This window comes from Salvia splendens, chromosome 20 (genome assembly GCF_004379255.2).
Source record: "Salvia splendens isolate huo1 chromosome 20, SspV2, whole genome shotgun sequence".
Lineage (NCBI taxonomy): Eukaryota > Viridiplantae > Streptophyta > Magnoliopsida > Lamiales > Lamiaceae > Salvia > Salvia splendens.
In genome coordinates, this window is record NC_056051.1 from 2,023,714 (window position 1) to 2,042,886 (window position 19,173).

The window sequence follows — 19,173 nt, forward strand, 5'->3', positions numbered from 1 at the left end:
CCACTACTATGGAACATACCAAAAATGGCAAAATGTCTCTACTACTATGGAACAGATGGGATAATATACTTAGAAAAATATTTATAACACAATTAAATAATATGACATTTCATCTAAAGTATATGATATTTGTTTCTAATTATTATCCTACACAACACTATATTATCATTTGTTCATCTGAATATTTTTTTTAAAACTAAACTCCCTCTGTTCCTGAAAATTTATCACTTATTACCATTTTTGTCTCTCCCAAATATTTATCACTTTTCACTTTTACTATTTTTGGTTGGACTCAACTTTCCACTAACTTTTCTTACTCATATTTATTATAAAACAAATATAAAAATATGACTCATAATTAAGCCAACATGAGCAAATGAATACCAAAATAAAAGTTTTTTCATAATTATTAAATTCATTTTTACCAAAATTAAATTTTATACATGATAATATTCACAAATATAATATTTTAAAAAGCATAAAAAAATAGGACTTAAAGTTATAACAACAATATCCAAATAAAATAAATCAAAATCAACTCAATATAACTACGCATACTAATTTTAATAATTTTAGTATATTTACCCAAACTAATATACTTAAATACAAATAAAGGTAATTTATAGACAGCAACATATTAAAATTCCAAATTAATTATTCTATATTGTTAAAAGTCTAAATTAAATTGTCTTAAAAGCCCAAATTATTAAATTTAATACAAAAAACCCAAGCTAAAGTTAAAGAAGTAATACAACAATATTGCCTCCCTAAAAGACTAAACCCTATATTGACGCCTCTACATCACCGCCGTGCACCATATCCTCTTCTCTCTCCTTTACTGCCTCACCCACCTCTCCGCTGCGCACACCGCCGGCCCACCTGTCTCATCTTCTTCCGCCTACCTGCTTCGTCCGCTTAGTTGTGATGCGTGGCGGAATTTCTGGATTTGCTTCGAATTTCTTGGTTCGATTTCTTAGGTGATTAGGTATTCAGGTTTGATTTGATTTGATTTATTTTGTTGAATTCTTGTTTGCATTTATAGTAGGAGTACTGTATTTGTAGAGTTTCGAAACTTATTTGGGAAGCTCCATTGCAACAACACAACTTTCAAGGATTCGATATTGGAATCGATATCTTTTTAGGATGATGCTTTGGGAAGTGAAACTTCATTGTAACAGAATCCAATTATTTACTTCATCAATTTTAATTATTTTTTTATTTATCAATCTATTACACGACATCTTCCATTTTCCCTCAAAAAATGATACAAGAGTCTTTTCATCCGACTGCCACTTTTAATACTATAGATTATCATTTACGTATCCCAAGATTGCATATGCAATCGATAATTCATCTTACTTTTACACAAAAGAAATTACATTTGTTGGGCTAAAAACCAAAATACAAGTTCAGAATTATGGTGAATAATTACTTTTCCAAATAATTTAATTAGTTAATATAACAAAAAATATTTTAAATTTAAGTAAATGAAAATAAAATTAAAGAAGGGACACATGTCATATGTTGACATTGCTTTATGAACTCGTGAGCTGGGACGGTAAATGACCAGGTCATATGCATTTTCTTTTTAACTTAATCTAAATTTATTTATTAAACTATGATTGAAATATGCGATGTACTCATATAAAGATTTTTCGAAGATGTAGACACAAAAGTGTTTGGAAATCATATTCATCGGCAAATTACTGTTTATATTCTGACCTTCTTATATCTATCGTATTTTGAGTTATTTTCTATGAGATCAAACTTACAACATAATTAGTCTATAAAACACCTATAAGTGCATAAAACGAAATTGCAAAACCATGCCAATGTGATTCACATTAGTTGAAGGTTGAGTTTTTCATTTTTGAAGAAGTCAAAATTTGAGTTTAATCACTTAATGTGAACAAGAGTTGAAAATAGATATCTTGCACATGTAATTACATACTCCATTTTTTAAAGAATATATTCGTTAGCTAGAATTCACAAATTGTCAATGATTAAGAGTTTATTATTCATAATGTAAAATTCTATTAGCGTAGATGCGTCAATTATAGAATTGTGGTTCATTTGTCATAGCGAGAAAGACATCATACCAAATTTTACTCAAAAATAAAATAAAAAAAGACATGGACATTGACACCAAAACGTAGTTATTAACATACTACACTATAAAACAATTTTGTGGAAAGTTGCAACCTAATTATTTAAATTAATGAATTTTAAAATGACACAATCTTATACCTATCTTTCGGATTTGATTAGATGCAACCAATTATGAGCTTATGACAATGCATATTGGACCCGCCCTAATACGGTTCCTTAAATTTTAGTGTCATCTTGTTTCCTATATATATCACCTAACTTTTTTTTTTACATATATATAAAAAACTTTTTATCATAGTATTACATACTCCATCTGCCAACCATTTTGGGACGTCCATTTGATAGTACTCCATATTAGAGAGTATATATGATCAATTAGAACTGAAAACAAGTAGAGAAATAATATTATAAGCAGATTGCCATTTGTAACTTTTTAAGAAAACACGTACAATATTTTGGTAGGAGTAGTAAAATTATAGAATTCCACGTCTCAGTTTAATACAAGCATGTGAAAATTGAAAAACCACTGAGAGTATATATGTGTATTCTACTATACTCTATTGGTAGTAATATATCTTCCCTTTTTAAAAAAAAAATTAATGGTAGTAATCTTCCTAATCACTCTAATCATCGAATAAATCTACGTCACTTGTACGTGTATTTAATTTGTCTCAACTGTATATAAATATCTACTGGCCAAAAACCCACAATTTCTCATTTTTGTCTTGGACATAGGTGTGTGTGCATTTATTATTATATTACTACATCTATAAACAATTGTAGGGTCTGAATCTTAATTTAGCCCGAAAATTTGGACCTTTGAATCAAGTCCATTAACAACTACCCTATCAAAGCTGTATGTACTATTTATTGCTAATCAATAGGTGACTCTTGTAATTTTGCTCACTCTTACTTTCTTATAATATAGTTTTGGTCAATTTTGCAACACTATATTGATCCTCATCCTTGTTCCATCTTCTTCACCCTCCTCATATAACACACACTGAGTGTGTTTTCAAGGAGACAAAAAGAGAGATCTAGAGAGAAATATATAAAAATCCCAATGGAAAAGGCATCATCTAAATCAAAAAGCAAGATACTGAGGCTTATCCCTAAATCAGCTTCAGCTGCAGTTTCATTCCAAAACCCTCGGGTTAGCGGAAATTCGAATAACCTAAAATACCAGCTATACCGGGCCTTCTCCGGCCCGATGATTTCCATGATCCCAGCTGAGGCCCGGGAGGAGTCGAAAAGCTCCGAGATGCAAGAGCCGACTTCGCCCAAAATCTCATGCATGGGACAGATCAAGCACAAGAAAAAGATCTGCAGACTTCCGCCCCAATTCGGGCCCGTTATAGCAGCCCAGCCCGCGACTCTGAAGAAGAATCCGTCGGTAATCAAGAAGATTTTCAACGGTAGAAGAAAAAGCGACGATTCAATTAATCGCGGGAAGCCGCCGCTTCCGGATAGGGCTCCGGCGCTGAGCCACTTGATGAGATTCGCCAGCAGCCGCGACGCGTTTGCGTGTCGTGATTGGGCGACGGAGGCGGGCGACGGCGGGGATTGGGGGAGCTACAGCGACGGTGATGACGACGTCGTTTTTCCAATGTTGGGGAGTGGGGCCGGATTGGTTTTGGAGCCGAGAAAGGAGATTAATTTGTGGAAAAGGAGGACGGTGGCTCAGCTTAAGCCTCTTCAGCTAAATGTTTGTTGAGAATATATAGAATAATAATGTAAAATATTTCTTTTGATTTAACACAAAAATTAAGTTGCATTTATTATTTTTTGGTGGCAGTATGAAGAACATGTATAAAGGTGTAAACGGAAATTGTAAAGATTGGTCGTATATGTGATGATTTATTTTCATAAATCGTTGATAACCTATAATTAATTAAGTTAGTATCGTTTGAAATTTTAATTTATTTTTAACTTGATTTTATATCATTTATACTTTTTATACTTTTTTCAAGAATTTCTTATCACTAGAGGACCTCTCAGTATGATTCGAACTCAGACCATCTATAAGAAAAAAAAAGAACGAACCAATCTTGTAGGATACATAAAAAAACTAAGAAAATAGTCTAACATATCTAGAGAAATTTGATTCCCTCGCCAACCAAAGTATCCCAAATCCAGCAGAACGCACTAAGAGCGTCCACAATAGGAGAACCGCGGCTCCCAGCCTGGGGGTGGCTGGGCCGCGGCTCCCTATTGCTGGCGCCACACAGAGCCGCGGCGTGGGGGGTGACCAAGGGGGAGCGCCACACATGCGGCCTGGCCGGTGCGCTTGGGCGTGGGGCCGCGGCGCTATTGTGGCTGCCGAGAGCAGCGGCGCCCGCCCAACTCCGATTTTTAATTTTTTTTTTCTTATTTTTTATAAATATACCATTTTTTCTCCATTTTTCCACCCTCATTCCAATCTCCACTCTTTTCAATTTATCCCAATTCAACTTTCAAAATATGGATTCCGACGATGAAGAGTACCAACAAGCGATCGATGGGAAGTTCGATGAACTGGTTGCAGCGGTGCAACGTGAAGCTGAGGAGGCGGAGGCGGCGGCAGTCCCTCGGCCGATCCATCATCGGCGGACAATCTGTCGTGACCATGTTGGGGCCGACCAGCTGTTGATGGAAGACTACTTCGGCGATTACCCCCGTTATCCGCCAGAAATTTTCCGCCGGCGATTCAGAATGTTGCAACAACTCTTCATCCATATAGCGACGTGTTTGGCGTAGCGGTTTAGGTGCTTCACCTTGCGATGTGATGCTAGTGGCCGAGTCGGTTTGTTGACATATCAGAAGTGTACTGCTGCAATTAGGCAGCTTGCCTATGTCGGGCCCGCTTATATGTTAGACGAATATCTACAGATGGGTGAAACGACTACCCTAGAGACGCTGAGACAGTTTTATAGGGGCATCAAGAATATCTTCGGTCCGGAGTATTTGCGGAAGCCAAATGCCAATAAATGCCAGAGATTGATACATATGCACGGGACTGTGCATCATTTTCCAAGGATGTTGGGCAGCATCGATTGCATGCGCTGGAAGTGGACGAACTGCTCGGTGGCTTGGAAGGGGCAGTTCACTTCTGGATTCAAAGGGAGACACCCCACGATGATCCTGGAAGTTGTTGCTGACTACTGTTTGCGAATCTGGCATGCGTATTTTGGTGTCGCTGGGTCGAATAACGACATCAACGTTCTACAGTCGTCGCATCTCTTCAATGACGAGTGTCGGGGTGAGGGTCCGCAGGTCAGATTCGTAGCCAACGGCACGCAGTGCAACATGGCATACTATTTGGCCAATAGGATATGTTTCAGCTTCTTAAAGAGGTTTGGAGATGGGAAGGGACATTATCGTAGATGAAGCCAGCGCAATTAACAACAACGACCTGCTCGCGAATTGTGGCGTCCATGGCCTGAGATAATTGCTCCTCCATCGTGCTACTAATCCACATATATATGTACTTAATGGTGTTAACTATGGATGATTCAAATTCACAAACTGCATACATATAATTCTTGAAGACTGAGCTTGTGACTACACATTGCATTTGATTATTTCCGGTCACGTGGGGATTGTTGGAATCTGGACTAGTCAATGTAGTTTGACCGGGTCGGAGGAGTGGCCAAAGTTTTAAAATTTGTGAAATTAAACAATATAGAATCAATCTACATTATGAATAAATGGTCATAGCATATTCAATTTCTCTAAAATGATTCACTATGAGTGAAAAATAATAAATTAAAATTTATCACTTGAATATGAATTATGAAATTAATGAATATGTTAATTAACCTAATATTAAAAAAATGAACCATCATTAATTAAATACTTCCTCCGTTCCTTGTTAATAGAGAAATTTCTTTTCGGCACGGAGTTTAAAAATAGTGTGTTAAATGGATGGTGAAAAAAGTAAGAGAGAATAAAGTAAGAAAGATGAAGAGAGAATAAAGTAAAAAGGAAAATTATTTTTTGTCAAAAGTAGAAATGACTCAATTAACTTGGAACTTCCCAAAATAGAAAAATGGCTCTATTAACATGGAACGGAGGGAGTATTTAATATGCTTCATCAAGACATGTAGCCCAACAAAAAATGAGAAACCCAAATGAGCACCGCTACAGCCTAGCCCACCTCTTGTCAGACGTCGTGCTCTGTATGTCGGGGAAAGGGTGTAATTTTAACTTGGGTTTTGGCGAATGGTATTAGAACATGGGTGTTTGGCACGTAGCCCAACAAAACATCAATTAAGAATGGCCTAAACTGTGAATCGATTGAACAACCAAATCAAAACGAAATAGCAAAGAAAATAAAGCACTCGATCATGTACGTGGTTCGGCCTTAATGCTTACATCCACGGGAAACTCAAGCTCCTATTTATTCAATGTCGAAACAGATACAAGATGAAGAACAAACAACTAAGATTCACAACAACTACAATCTCCAAAATCCCTAGCTCAAATATACAATTGAACCAAGCAAATTAACCGAACATCCGAGGTTGTTTCCTTCTCTACTTCCGGCTGCCAATAAGGTCCAGATGATCCAATCTTGAACTCAGCTCAATAGCTCAAGAATTCTGCCGAGAGAGAGAGATATATCAGGGAGAGAGAGAGAGTGTGTGTAAGTCTTTGAATTGAATTGAATTGAATTGATCAACTCCTCATCAGAGAAGTATTTATATGTGGGCTCTGCTCACAAACATATTCATCCGGCCCACCTCATTTATCCAAGAGCCCAAATAATACTTTGAATATTTGTGAACCATAACCCAACAAATTCTCTACTTTGGTTCCAACATCGTCAAAATTAGCTTTCATTGTGTCCACCCACAATCCTTCACTTTCTCTGTACTTTCACCAACTCCAAGCAATAAGCAAACTTGGCAGCTGGTAATGCTTTAGTCAAAGCATCTGCAGGATTGTGCTCTGTCCCAATCTTCTTCACCTCTACTTCCCCTTTGCTCACTTCATCTATCACAAAATGAAGTTTTACTTCCATATGCTTGCTCCTGTTGTGGAGGGTCTGGTGCTTTGTGAGACATATGACACTGCTACTGTCACAGTTAATGACAATCTTCTTCTGAGTCACTCCAAAATCATTCAACAGCCCTTTGAGCAAATAGCTCTCCTTCACAGCAGCTGCTAAGGCATTATACTATGCCTCAGTTGTAAATAATGCTACTACAGATTGGATATTAGATTTCCAACTGATGTAATTCCCATTCATACTTTGCTACCAGAGATAAAAGCATTCTTATTGAGTTGTGCTTGACTACAAGTGAAAAGATTTCATTGTAGTCAATGTTGGGGTTTGGTGCTCCCTGCACAGCGGAAGACTTGTACAAAACAAATAAATCAGATAAGGATCTATTTGACCGAATATGCGATTAATCAATTCACATGTTAAACAGATAATTGCATGCTAGAACGCAAATAATTCATGCTTAAAGAAAGTAAATCCTAAACATGAATACTACGGTTTAGAATTACCGATTTGATTCTCCAAAGAATCGACGATTGCTTGCGCCTTCTCCACGTGATGATCTTCAATACTAGACCACGGATCTTCTGACTGGTTTCCGAACTGTATTCCGATATCAGGGTGGGTTGATCTTATCAAAATAATAGAACTCGAATAAAGAAGATAGAAAATTCCTCACGGAGGATGAGCTGAAAATGATACGATTATTATTATTTAGATAGTTAATTATGAATTTGCATATCTCTTCCATATATTAGTTTTCTTGATCATTAAGTTATATTAATATTATAAATAGGGCTATTGTTATTCTCATCAATCAATCAATGAAATCATAATTATTGTCTTTTATCTTTATTTAATTTTCAGTCTAGAATTCTATCGATAGTCGACAGAGCGACGTTTCTCTACGACTTTCTTTATCTTCTTCACTTGATAAGGGTTTTTGCCCTTATCAACTGGTGCTTTCACTTCGATCTCATCCTCCACCCATGACTTCCAACGAAGAAATCTATCTATCTTCACTATGTGATCAGATAATGGCCTTCTGCAACAGATTAAACAAGAAGTTGGACGAGTATGACGAGTTTCCCTCGTCGTATACAACTCCAGCTATTTCCTACCACGAACAACCTTCTTGGCCTGTTGCAACTGCTGTCACTCAGCCACGTCCTCCACCAGACCCGCCCAACGAACAATCGTGGAATTACGTCCAGCCCGATTACCAGCAATCGTACCACAGCCTGCCCCGACAGCCGACTTGTTGGGATCCACCGGCCCAGCGTCAGGTGCTCTCAGCCGCGCCCCCGAGTTACCCGGTCGACGGTTATCAACCCGTCTTGCTTCAGCAGCACAATCTCCCAACCTTTAATTCTGTTGGGCTTTCGTAGATCGCATACCAATAGCCACATCACACTAGGCTTCGACAAACCACTTGCTCTGATCTGCCTATCTAGCAACAGTTGCTCGGATTTCAGCTATATGATCAACCCTCAGCTCGCCCACCTTCGTGTTGGGAACCAATGCTTACAGTGACCACCGCCGCAAATCCATCCCACCAAAACTACCAGCCGGTTGAATAGCAGCCCTACACTGGTGGACCTGATCTAACACCGCTATTTGGAGCGTCTACTTACGGACTCCCTGGAGCACAACTGCAGAAGCAGGCCTCGATTCTGCCTGCTGGCCAGCCGCCCTACACCGAGCAGCCCGCTACTGGCTTTTGCCCACTGACGAGTCACCAGTGCTCAGCAGCGCCGCTGCTGGCTGTTGTTGTCACACCGTACAGAGGCGGCCCAATGGTGGCCATCGTCGAACCCGATGATGTCGTTGTAGTGGAAGAAGTCCAAGATAAGTGCAGCAGCGAAATCATGCTCTTCAACCCCGAGTCCTATGCCGGAGATGAGATGCTAATGGTTGCCCTGCCCCCACTCGAGGCAATCTCTCTGTCGTGCATCCCCGATATCGTTGGAGAGGAAGAGACATTGGTAGATGATGAAGAGGAGTATGGTTCTACCAAGGAAGTGAAAAAGATGGTCGCATCGCTCAATGTTGCTCAGGAAGATCATATTGAGTTGATGATGTGGTTTAAATCCAATATGAATGGAGTAGCTGTGAATGGTGGCAACTACACGGAATTGGCTTCACAGCCCAATCTGGACGGTTTCCTTGTTGGTAGTGCTTCTCTTAAGCATAAATTTGGTTACAAGAAAAACTCGAGACTCCTCACTCTCGATTTACCCGTTCCAGTTGCAAAGGTGTACGAAGGGAGAAATTCACTTGTTCTGTGCCCATTTTATCCCGGAGGGTCGTCGCTCGTCGTTGCTTCTTGATTTTCACCTTGAGGACAAGGTGATTTTCAACCGCGGGGGAGTTGATACAATTATTAGTATTATTTAGATAGTTAATCATGAATTTGCATATCTCTTCCATATATTAGTTTTCTTGCTCATTAAGTTATATTAATATTATAAATAGGGCTTTTGTTATTCTCCTCAATCAATCAATGAAATCATAATTATTGTCTTTTATCTTTATTTAATTTTCAGTCTACAATTCTATCGATTGTCGACAAAGCGACGTTTCTCTGCGACTTTCATTATCTTCTTCACTTGATAAGGGTCATTCCCTTATCAACTAGTTGACACGAGCATATCTCTATGAATATTCCTTCTACCCTATTATTTAGTTAGTTATTAATTTGCATATCTTTCCCATATAATTAGTTTCTTATTCCCTAAGTTAGGGTATTTAGCATTATAAATAGGGACCTTGTTATTCCTTTCCATCATTCAAGAAATATGAAATTATCCTTTAGATTGGACCAAGCCGCCTTGCTCGCCCGTGTGACCGCTTGGTTTGAGGAGAACATTGATGATGAAACTATAGCTGCGGAGAACATTGATAATACTCCCATGATGGTATTGAGTGAGGATATTCCTGAAGACATTAACGATGTTTCCATCAATGGTACTCGCGATGATGGTGTTACTCTTGATGTTCTAGACGATGAGTCCTGTAAAGAGATCCCTAGGAACGACAATATGATGCCTCAAGTGCTCGTTGAGGCATATGATGACAAAACTGGTGATGGAATTTGTTCCAACACATCGTGAATTGGGGATAAAATATGATATATAGACTTTGCTTGAGGAGAATGTTGTCAGCAATGAAGATAACTTTATTCAAGTTGAGAGCCTATCTAATGGAATTATTGGAACAACAGAGCTTATGTTCACCGGCATAATTGAGTCATGGTGCCGATCCAGTATACAAAGTTTGTTCCATTATCGGCATCGACCGAGCACCTTCCCAATATCGCCATTGAATTTCTCCATGTCGAATTTAGCCGTAGTCATCGCAATCGATTCCTCAAAGAACCTTCCCACAGACGGTGCCAATTTGTGAATCGATTGAACAACCAAATCAAAACGAAATAGCAAAGAAAATAAAGCACTCGATCATGTATGTGGTTCGGCCTTAATGCCTACATCCACGGGAAACTCAAGCTCCAATTTATTCAATGTCGAAACAGATACAAGATGAAGAACAAACAACCAAGATTCACCACAACTACAATCTCCAAAATCCCTAGCTCAATTATACAATTGAACCAAGCAAACTAACCAAACATCTGAGACTATTTCCTTCTCTACTTCCGGCTACCAATAAGATCCAGATGATCCAATCTTGAACTCGGCTCAATAGCTCAAGAATTCTGCCGAGAGAGAGATATCGGGGAGAGAGAGAGAGAGAGTATAAGTCTTTGAATTGAATTGAATTGATCTACTCCTCATCAAAGAAGTATTTATATGTGGGCCCTGCTCACAAACATATTCATCCGGCCCACCTCATTTATCCAAGAGCCCAAACAATACTTTGAATATTTGTGAACCATAACCCAACACAAACAATGAAATTGTCCAACTTTGTATTGGGCACTTAGCCCAACAAAATATGGTGAATATGAAGACATGTCTAGATGTAGGGACGTAGCCAGAAAATCATACTACTGAGGGCAAAATTATATCCAATGTAATTTTATGAATTTTAATAAGGGGGCATTTAGTGAAGAAGTTGATATATATTTGAAAATTTGTACCAAAATATAAAAGGATAAGAGGGGATGAGAATACGTATTTATCAAGATTAATGCATGCACATCGATCGGGTCATTTAGGTATGTCCTTTGAACAACCAACAAATTTCATGTCTAGATACTTCATGATATATAACATTTGTAACTCTCATCATTACACGTCAATCATGAGACTGATTTGAAACTGCATTGACTCCAGCAAGCTACACATGCAAGTGCTTGACCTATAAAATGATAGTCATCTCATGCACTCTTCACACATTTATTTGCATTCTAAAAGCTCAACATAAGAGTATCCACACAATAGGGAGGACACTTCCGTGGACAAGCCATTTTTTTTTCCTCAGCCACTTCTGATTTGTCCACAGCCACAAAAAAAAGTTTCCACATCAATAATGGACACTTTTTTTTGCCACATTTCACTTTATTTTATTTTTTGTACTCCCTCCGTCCCGCACTACTTGCACTCTTTCCATTTTTAGTAAAAATTTTCACCTACAGCCGTCATTTTTGACTTTCCTATACACTCATTCCTTAATCTCCGTGCCGAAAAGGAAATGAGCAAGTAGCTCGGGACGGAGGGAGTATATTTTAAAGTTGCCATATCTCGACTCTTCGGTGCCGGGTGAATCTTCGTCTCCACCGTGCATTTTTAGATATAGAAAAATTAGAGAGTGAAAAGTGGATAGAGAGTGAAATGGGTGTGAAGATGTGTGTGGAGTGAAAATGAAGATGGGGTATTTATAATAAAAATTATTAAAATTTTGAAATTAATAAAAAAAAATCGGCTAAGCCGCGCCGGAATGGCCGCATAGTAGACCGCCGCACCTATCGCCGCTCCCCACCCCGCCACGTCCTCGCCGAGTAGTCGGCGAGGGCCCTTCCGCCCCTTCCCATCCGTCCACACCGGGGCGGACATTTCTTCCACTATGGATCGCCGTGGCTGCGGCGACTCCGGGGCGGCCGGCACATCGCCCCTATTGTGGATACCCTAAGTTCACTGTCAAAGTTATTTTCTCGCCTCATTCAATTCATCTGAGCTCGTTTGTCTGCAGTGTTGCCACAATTATGACGAAACTGTTTCTTCTTTTAGGACAACGTATCAAATCGAGAGTACTAGTGTATATCATCTTGCAGACAGATGTCTTCCTCAATTCGGCTAAACATTTCAGTTCTTTGCTTTATATTGTAACTCAATTTTATTATTCCATTTCCATGTACCTCGTTTTCTTAATTCATTTTCTTTTGATATGTATTATGTCTAACAAAAACTTGTTTTTTAATTAATTAATAACAAGTTTTGGGTTTAATTTCATTGTGATACAACTAATAAATTTTTTATTTTTTATACATAAAAATAAAAATGGGGAATTCAACTTCCATTAAAAGAATAAGTTTATGGCAATATATCCGTACAAGATGATGAGATATCTCTTTTCTATTTTTACTTTCACACTTTTTCTTCATATATGTCCGTAATTTCTACATTTATGTTTATCTCATTTCCATATATAACAATATTTTGTCTCGGATAAATATGTTTAAAATAATAAAAAAAAACTTGTAAGGAGATAGGAACATAGAAAAATTGAGAAAAAAATATCCGAAGTTCTAAACCTACACATTTTTGCAATGCAAAAAGTCAAGGATTGGCATGTGTTAGTAGGGATGAGCTGTTAATTACTTCCCCTTTCATAAAACGAATATTTCATCCTATTTATATAACATATTTTTCATAAATGCATACTCGATAGTTGGTGAAAATATCTATAGTCGACTATAGTTCATGAAAACAGTAACTGTTGCAATTTGTTGCAACTTTTTCCTAAGATTCACTAAAATATCATGATTGTTGATATTGATCTCATTGCCTTATATTGAACTAACATATGGATGGTGAGATTTCTCAAATATCATCAGTATTTCAAAAAAAATTTAAGTTCATGTAGGCCATTTTTCAGCTTCGGTATCTTCTTTAATTTGGATGAATTTCTCCATTAAACTAAAAATACAAACATATAAAAATAGTATATTATTTGTCAGGCCAATTTAACATCCATAAGAAATTTTAAAAGTGTCCTATGGATATTATATTTAAAAAAAAAAGCTAATTATAATAAAATACACAAACAATCATTTATTTTAGTTTCACACTTAATTTTAAAATTGGTTGGGCTTGGGTTAAGAAAGATCATTGATCCATCGCTTTTAACAAAACGGGCCCCGGGCCTATTTGTGGCCTTTGAAACAAAAATTTTAATTTGGACTATGTACTATAAAATAAATTAGTAAATTAATAGTAGTAATTATTTTTTATTTATTATTGTAATAGGAGGGTATGGTACTATGGTGAATAAAATAGATGCCAATAATAGAACTAGAAGATTTTTTTATATATATTCTTTACAAGTATCAAGGGGGTATGAAAATGGTCTAGACATTTTGACTAATAAATATAGAACGCTTTTGGACAAAAATGTGGGCTATATGTAGTTTTGCTCCAAAAGAACTAATAAATCTGCTGGGGCCTTAATGGTTTATAGTCCTTTTAATTAAATGTAAACCCCTTACTATAGTCGAAAACCTGAAGTAGCAATCTTAGTTACAATCTTCGTCCCCATTATATATTTCAGTTTTCCATTTTAATATGTTCTTTAGTAATTGTCTTATTTCATTTTTACTATTTTTAGTATTGAACTCTACGTTCCGTTACTTCATTTTACTAATGTTTGTAAAGGTAGAATCCACATTTCACTAATTTTTTAATCCTATCTTTCATTTTATAAAATCCACATCGGATCAATGAAAGATACATATTGGGTTGCGAAGAGAATATTTTTACTCACTCAGTCCATCAATAAATGTCTCATTTGCTTTTTTTTACTACTTTTGATAATAAGTCATACACTCCACTAACTTTGTTTCACTTACATTTCATTAGAAAATTAATAGTATATAAAAGTAGGACTGGCCTTTTATAAACATTTTCCACTCACTTTCTACTAAATTTTTTAAAACTTGGTCTTATATTGGCAAGGAGTATCAACCACTAATTAATATACAACTCTATAAGTATAACATGTAGGCAAGATTATATTATACTCTCTTCATCCACGATTTATAGTCACATTTTGATTTTATGCTAGTTTTGAGAAAGGAAGAAAATGGTGGGAAAAGTTAGTAGAATGTAGGTCTCATTTATATAATCTCCCGTCCCATGTTATTAGCACTTTTTATTTTCGGGCCGTCTCAAACTATTTGCACTATTTTTATTTAAGTAAAATATAGAGTATTTAATTAAGATATTATAGTTAATTAGCAGTGTTCTCCTTAGACTTAAAATGCTTATTTAATTAACTAATTACTAATTTATTAAATAACGTGTCCAAAAAAATTGTGAATAGAATGTGATAGATAAAATAGTAATTTTATAATAAAATGTGAGTATAGGAATATAAGAAGAAGTGAAACTTTGATTGTGAATGCTCCAAAATACTAAAGTGGGACATTATTTTATGGAGGGAGAATACCACCACATTATATAGGATCAAAGTTATACTAAACCAAATGTAGGCTAGATTAAATCTAAGCCCTCTCACTAAGAAAAAACCTTTTGATTTTGATTAAAAAATAATCATTAATTTTCTTTGTATTGTCACATTTTCTTTTAATTTTGTAAAAGTTCAAAATAGTTTTATTCACTTATTTTTTTAATATTGCCGACAAAATTGATTTTAAGTGATCATTTGTCGTACTTTTATTCCTCTTGTATACCAAGAATATAATAAAGCTACGCAATTGAAAGTTGTCGAAAGAAAAAGTTGAGTAAGGTGAATTTTTCTCGCAATAATATATACTAGAGTTTATACTATCGAAATTCATTGAGATAATTTGAGATTGGTTAGGTAGATAAATATGTCAAGCTATCGAAATGAAACCAATTTGGAGTAATTGTCTAGTTGATAATGAGTAACTCAAACAAGTTAGAAAAATAATGATAATTAACTAAATGTAATTATCACTATTTAATAAATTGAGTATACATTCCTTCAAAGAAAATGATTGTATATCCGAATGGGAAAGCATCAATAATAAGGCAGTCAGAAATTCAGAGCATTTGCTTTAATCAAAGGCGAAATGCGTGTAACTAAAAACAAAGACAAAGAAAGATAACGAAATACCATAACATAGTCATGATTTGGCAGTGGGTAACATTTTTCCCCTTTCACAACATCTTGGAATCTTTCCTACACTTTTCCCTCTCTCTTTCGACAAGAGAACTAGGAATTATCTGCAGATTCTTGAGATTTCTATCACACTTTATTTGTCGTGGTCGTCAATTATGGTTGGCAATTTTTAGTAGTACTACTTTAGACTCAATAAATTTAATTATATTTTAATATATTGTGCTAATGCATAGTAATTAAGTATACTTGGTGAAGCAAGAGTATTATGCATGCATATGATTGTATTAAAATGACAGTCATATTTCAAATGATAACATACCATTAATTAGGACTCTTAGATGTATCGCAGATTGCTTGTTTATTTTTAATTTCGTATCGCATATTGCTTGGAACTATATGCCGAGTTGTTTGCTTATGTATAATAGGTTGCTTGCTTAGATTGAGTGGTTTTCATGTCGAATGCACTAGTAGTTCATATAACTAGCAATATTAGAACTTTTTGGAATGTACTTGTATAATATAAGATGGAGCCAGTCTTGTTGCATGTTCATGATATCTTTTTCACGGAAAAAATTTAAATTTGGAGTTTATTTTAAATAAAATATCATGAAAGTGAACCTGTTTTTTCTTTCTACAAATGCCATTAATTGCGTGTTTAATAACGTCAATTACAATAACACGCTGATGACATTAATGTTATTCCAAATCATGTAGTAAGTATGTAATTGTTTGTCTTTGTTAAAATAATGGAAATGTGTAATTTAATAGTGAGGAGCCGTTTGTGCAAAGTTTGAGACCCGTGTTCGAAACCTACAATCAATATTTCCCATTTTCTAGTGTATTTGTAATTATTTCAATCTTTTAGTATAGTATAATAATTATTTATGAGCTTATTTTTATAATATTAAATAATTTGATAAATTTAGAATTGTTTACACATAATTACATATTTTGTCATAGTCCGTATACTAAAAATTAAACCAGTAATAACATAATACTAAAATAATAAAAAATCAAATCACTAAAGAATAACATTTTTTAAAATATTAAAAATAATATAAACACAAAAAATGAAAATAAATTTAAGAAAACCAAAAAAATAAAGTATTGTTCAAAATGTAGCGAAAAAAGTATATAGACATTTTGAAATATGCTATTGTTGTTTTTGAAAATGCAGACGTGTTTATAGAATGCCAAAAAATCTACACTCGACGTCTATAATTTAATCATCTAGAATACAGTTTAATTATATTTTTATTATCAAGAATAGTATAATTTGGCCTTTTTTGCCTTAATATTTTAATTGTTGGACAGTGTGTTGTCATTGTTAATAGTTTAATGAATGCTTCTTTGACTTAAAGAAATTTCATTCAATCATAATTAATTTGTTCCTTAAATTTTGTCACATTTTAATTGGGTACAGATTTTAAAAATATAATATAGAATGTAAGTTGAAAATATTAATGAAGACTTGGTCCTATTTTTATATATTAGTTTTATAATAAAATATGAGTTGGAATGAATGTATGCACTAAATGTTACAAATTTTATGGAAAGAATGAAAATGAAAAAATATGATAAAATTTAAGGAGGAGGGTTATATTTTAATTTAAAATAGAGGACTATCAAAAGTTTGACCTCGTGATTTGTCATTTATTTACATTAAATTGCGTACTTGACATCTAATTCAGTTTCTCCTGTTTCACCTATATCTCAATAAAGAAAATCACATAGTTTCAAACTTTCAACAGCAATTTATTAAATTTGTTATTAAAAACTAGTAACACAAATTTAAAAGAGAAATAATCACATGTCTTGTCGATAATGTCATAGATTGATAGCCCAAATTTATTGAAGAAAATAATTACTCCCTCCGTTCACCATTAGGAGTCTCATTTCTTAATAAAAGTGAGTGGAAAAAAAAATAATGGAATAGAGTCTCACTTATATATATTAGTTTTAAATGAAATGTGAGTGGAATGGGATAGTGGAAGGTGGGACCTATTACTCCCTTCGTCCCACAGTAGATGTCACACTTTCCTTTTTAGTTTGTCCCACAAAAGATGTCACATTTCCTCTTTTGGAAAAAGTTCCTTCTCACATCAATTATAAAATTATATTTTCTCTCACCACTTAACACATAAAATAACATCTCCTAGAATCTCGTGTCATCTCCCAAGTGTGACATCTACTATGGGACGAAGGGAGTACCATTTATGGTAAAAGTGAGTTGGGACTCCTATTCGCGAACGGACTAAAATAGCAAAACGGGACTCCTATTCACGGACGGAGGGAGTACATGTCTCATTTAATCGGACCTCACTCACTTTCATATATTAAACATTTATTTTTTTTCTCATTTATCTACATAATCTCAAATTTAATACTCCCCCATCCTATAAGAATATACACTTTTAGTCGGATACCAATTTTAATTCATAATTGCTAAAGTACGAGAGATAAAAATAAAAAGTAAATAAAATATTGTTAGTCTCATCTCAATAGGTAGAAAAAAGTTTCCAAAATTTAAAAATATATACTTGTATTGGACTGACTACAATGGAAAGGTACCTAAATTTTTTTTCACATAATTGTAATAAATAGTACTCCATCCGTCCCGCTTAAGATGACACGTTTTCCTTTTTAGTTTGTCCCAACTAAGATAACACATTTCCTTCTTTTAAAATTTTCTCTCTTCAATTAATACACGCAAACAACTGTTTTTTCACTTCTATTAAAATATTCATTGTGATATAATATTTGTCTTTAGTGGGTGGCCATCCTTTTATAAATATAATAGTTGTCTTTAGTGGGTGGCCATCCTTCAAGATCATCAATGTGGATAGTTTAATAGTCACGTATAATACTTATGTGTAGATATTAATTATAAATAAGAGAATTATAGTTTTCTTGTTTGTATTTTTTCTCTTACTTTACCCTCTTTCTATTTTAATTATTTAGAGAATCTACAGCAGAGAGCACACTGTTGTCCGTCCGTGCCAGCGGCATGACGCCGCTTTCTGCCGCTGGCGCGGCGCTGCTCGATGCATCGAGCACGTCTGTGCCAGCGAGCAGCCGACGTGGCGCGTTCTGATTGGCCAACAGCATTTTCGTTGGAAATTTAATTTTTTTAATCGAAAATAATACCAAAAATAAAAAAAAAATATTTTTTCACAATCCCAAAAAAATAGCCATTTTTATGACCATTTTTCTGTATTTTTTTATTTTTTTATTTTTTATCCCCAAAATCATCTATAAATACACACATTCATCATCTATTTTTCATATCAAATCATCTCTCATTCATTTCTCATTCATATTTTTTCATACAACTTATCTACACATTCATCTCACTCAAACCCTCAAATGGATTCCACACATCTCATTGCGGAAGCGGAGCGCGAAGAACAAGAATACTATGAACAACATCGTGCCGCCTATGAAGCTTATGTCGCAGCGAATACCCCCGCCCCTCCTCCTCAACCAACTAGATCAACTCGCCGCTACATCCATGTTGACCAAGAGGGAGCCAACGAAAGGCTCGTTGCCGACTATTTTTCCGATCAGCCGCGATTTCCGGAAGATTACTTTCGGCGCCGTTTTTGCATGTCAAAACCCTTGTTTATGCGTATTGTCAACATATTGTCCGCCTGTGTTGAATACTTTCAAACAAGTACAGACGCAACCGGTCGGCAAAGTCTCTCGGCATTGCAGAAGTGTACGTGTGCCATCCGACAACTTGCTACTTGGCAAACGGCTGACCTCTTCGACGAGTATTTGTATGTCGGTGAGTCCAC

The 19,173-nt window shown here is 35.4% G+C and overlaps 2 protein-coding genes across 2 annotated transcripts; both read left to right on the plus strand.

Annotated features, from left to right (window-relative positions):
• Positions 1 to 2,980: 2,980 nt before the first annotated feature.
• LOC121781081 (uncharacterized protein At1g76070-like) lies at positions 2,981 to 3,979 on the plus strand. The gene has a single exon (XM_042178774.1). The coding sequence runs from the start codon at positions 3,173 to 3,175 to the stop codon at positions 3,821 to 3,823; it is 651 nt and encodes a 216-aa protein (XP_042034708.1). The 5' UTR covers positions 2,981 to 3,172; the 3' UTR covers positions 3,824 to 3,979.
• A 998-nt stretch (positions 3,980 to 4,977) lies between these two features.
• On the plus strand, positions 4,978 to 5,475 carry LOC121782730. Its single transcript, XM_042180681.1, has one exon. The coding sequence runs from the start codon at positions 4,978 to 4,980 to the stop codon at positions 5,473 to 5,475; it is 498 nt and encodes a 165-aa protein (XP_042036615.1).
• The last annotated feature ends 13,698 nt before the right edge of the window (positions 5,476 to 19,173 follow it).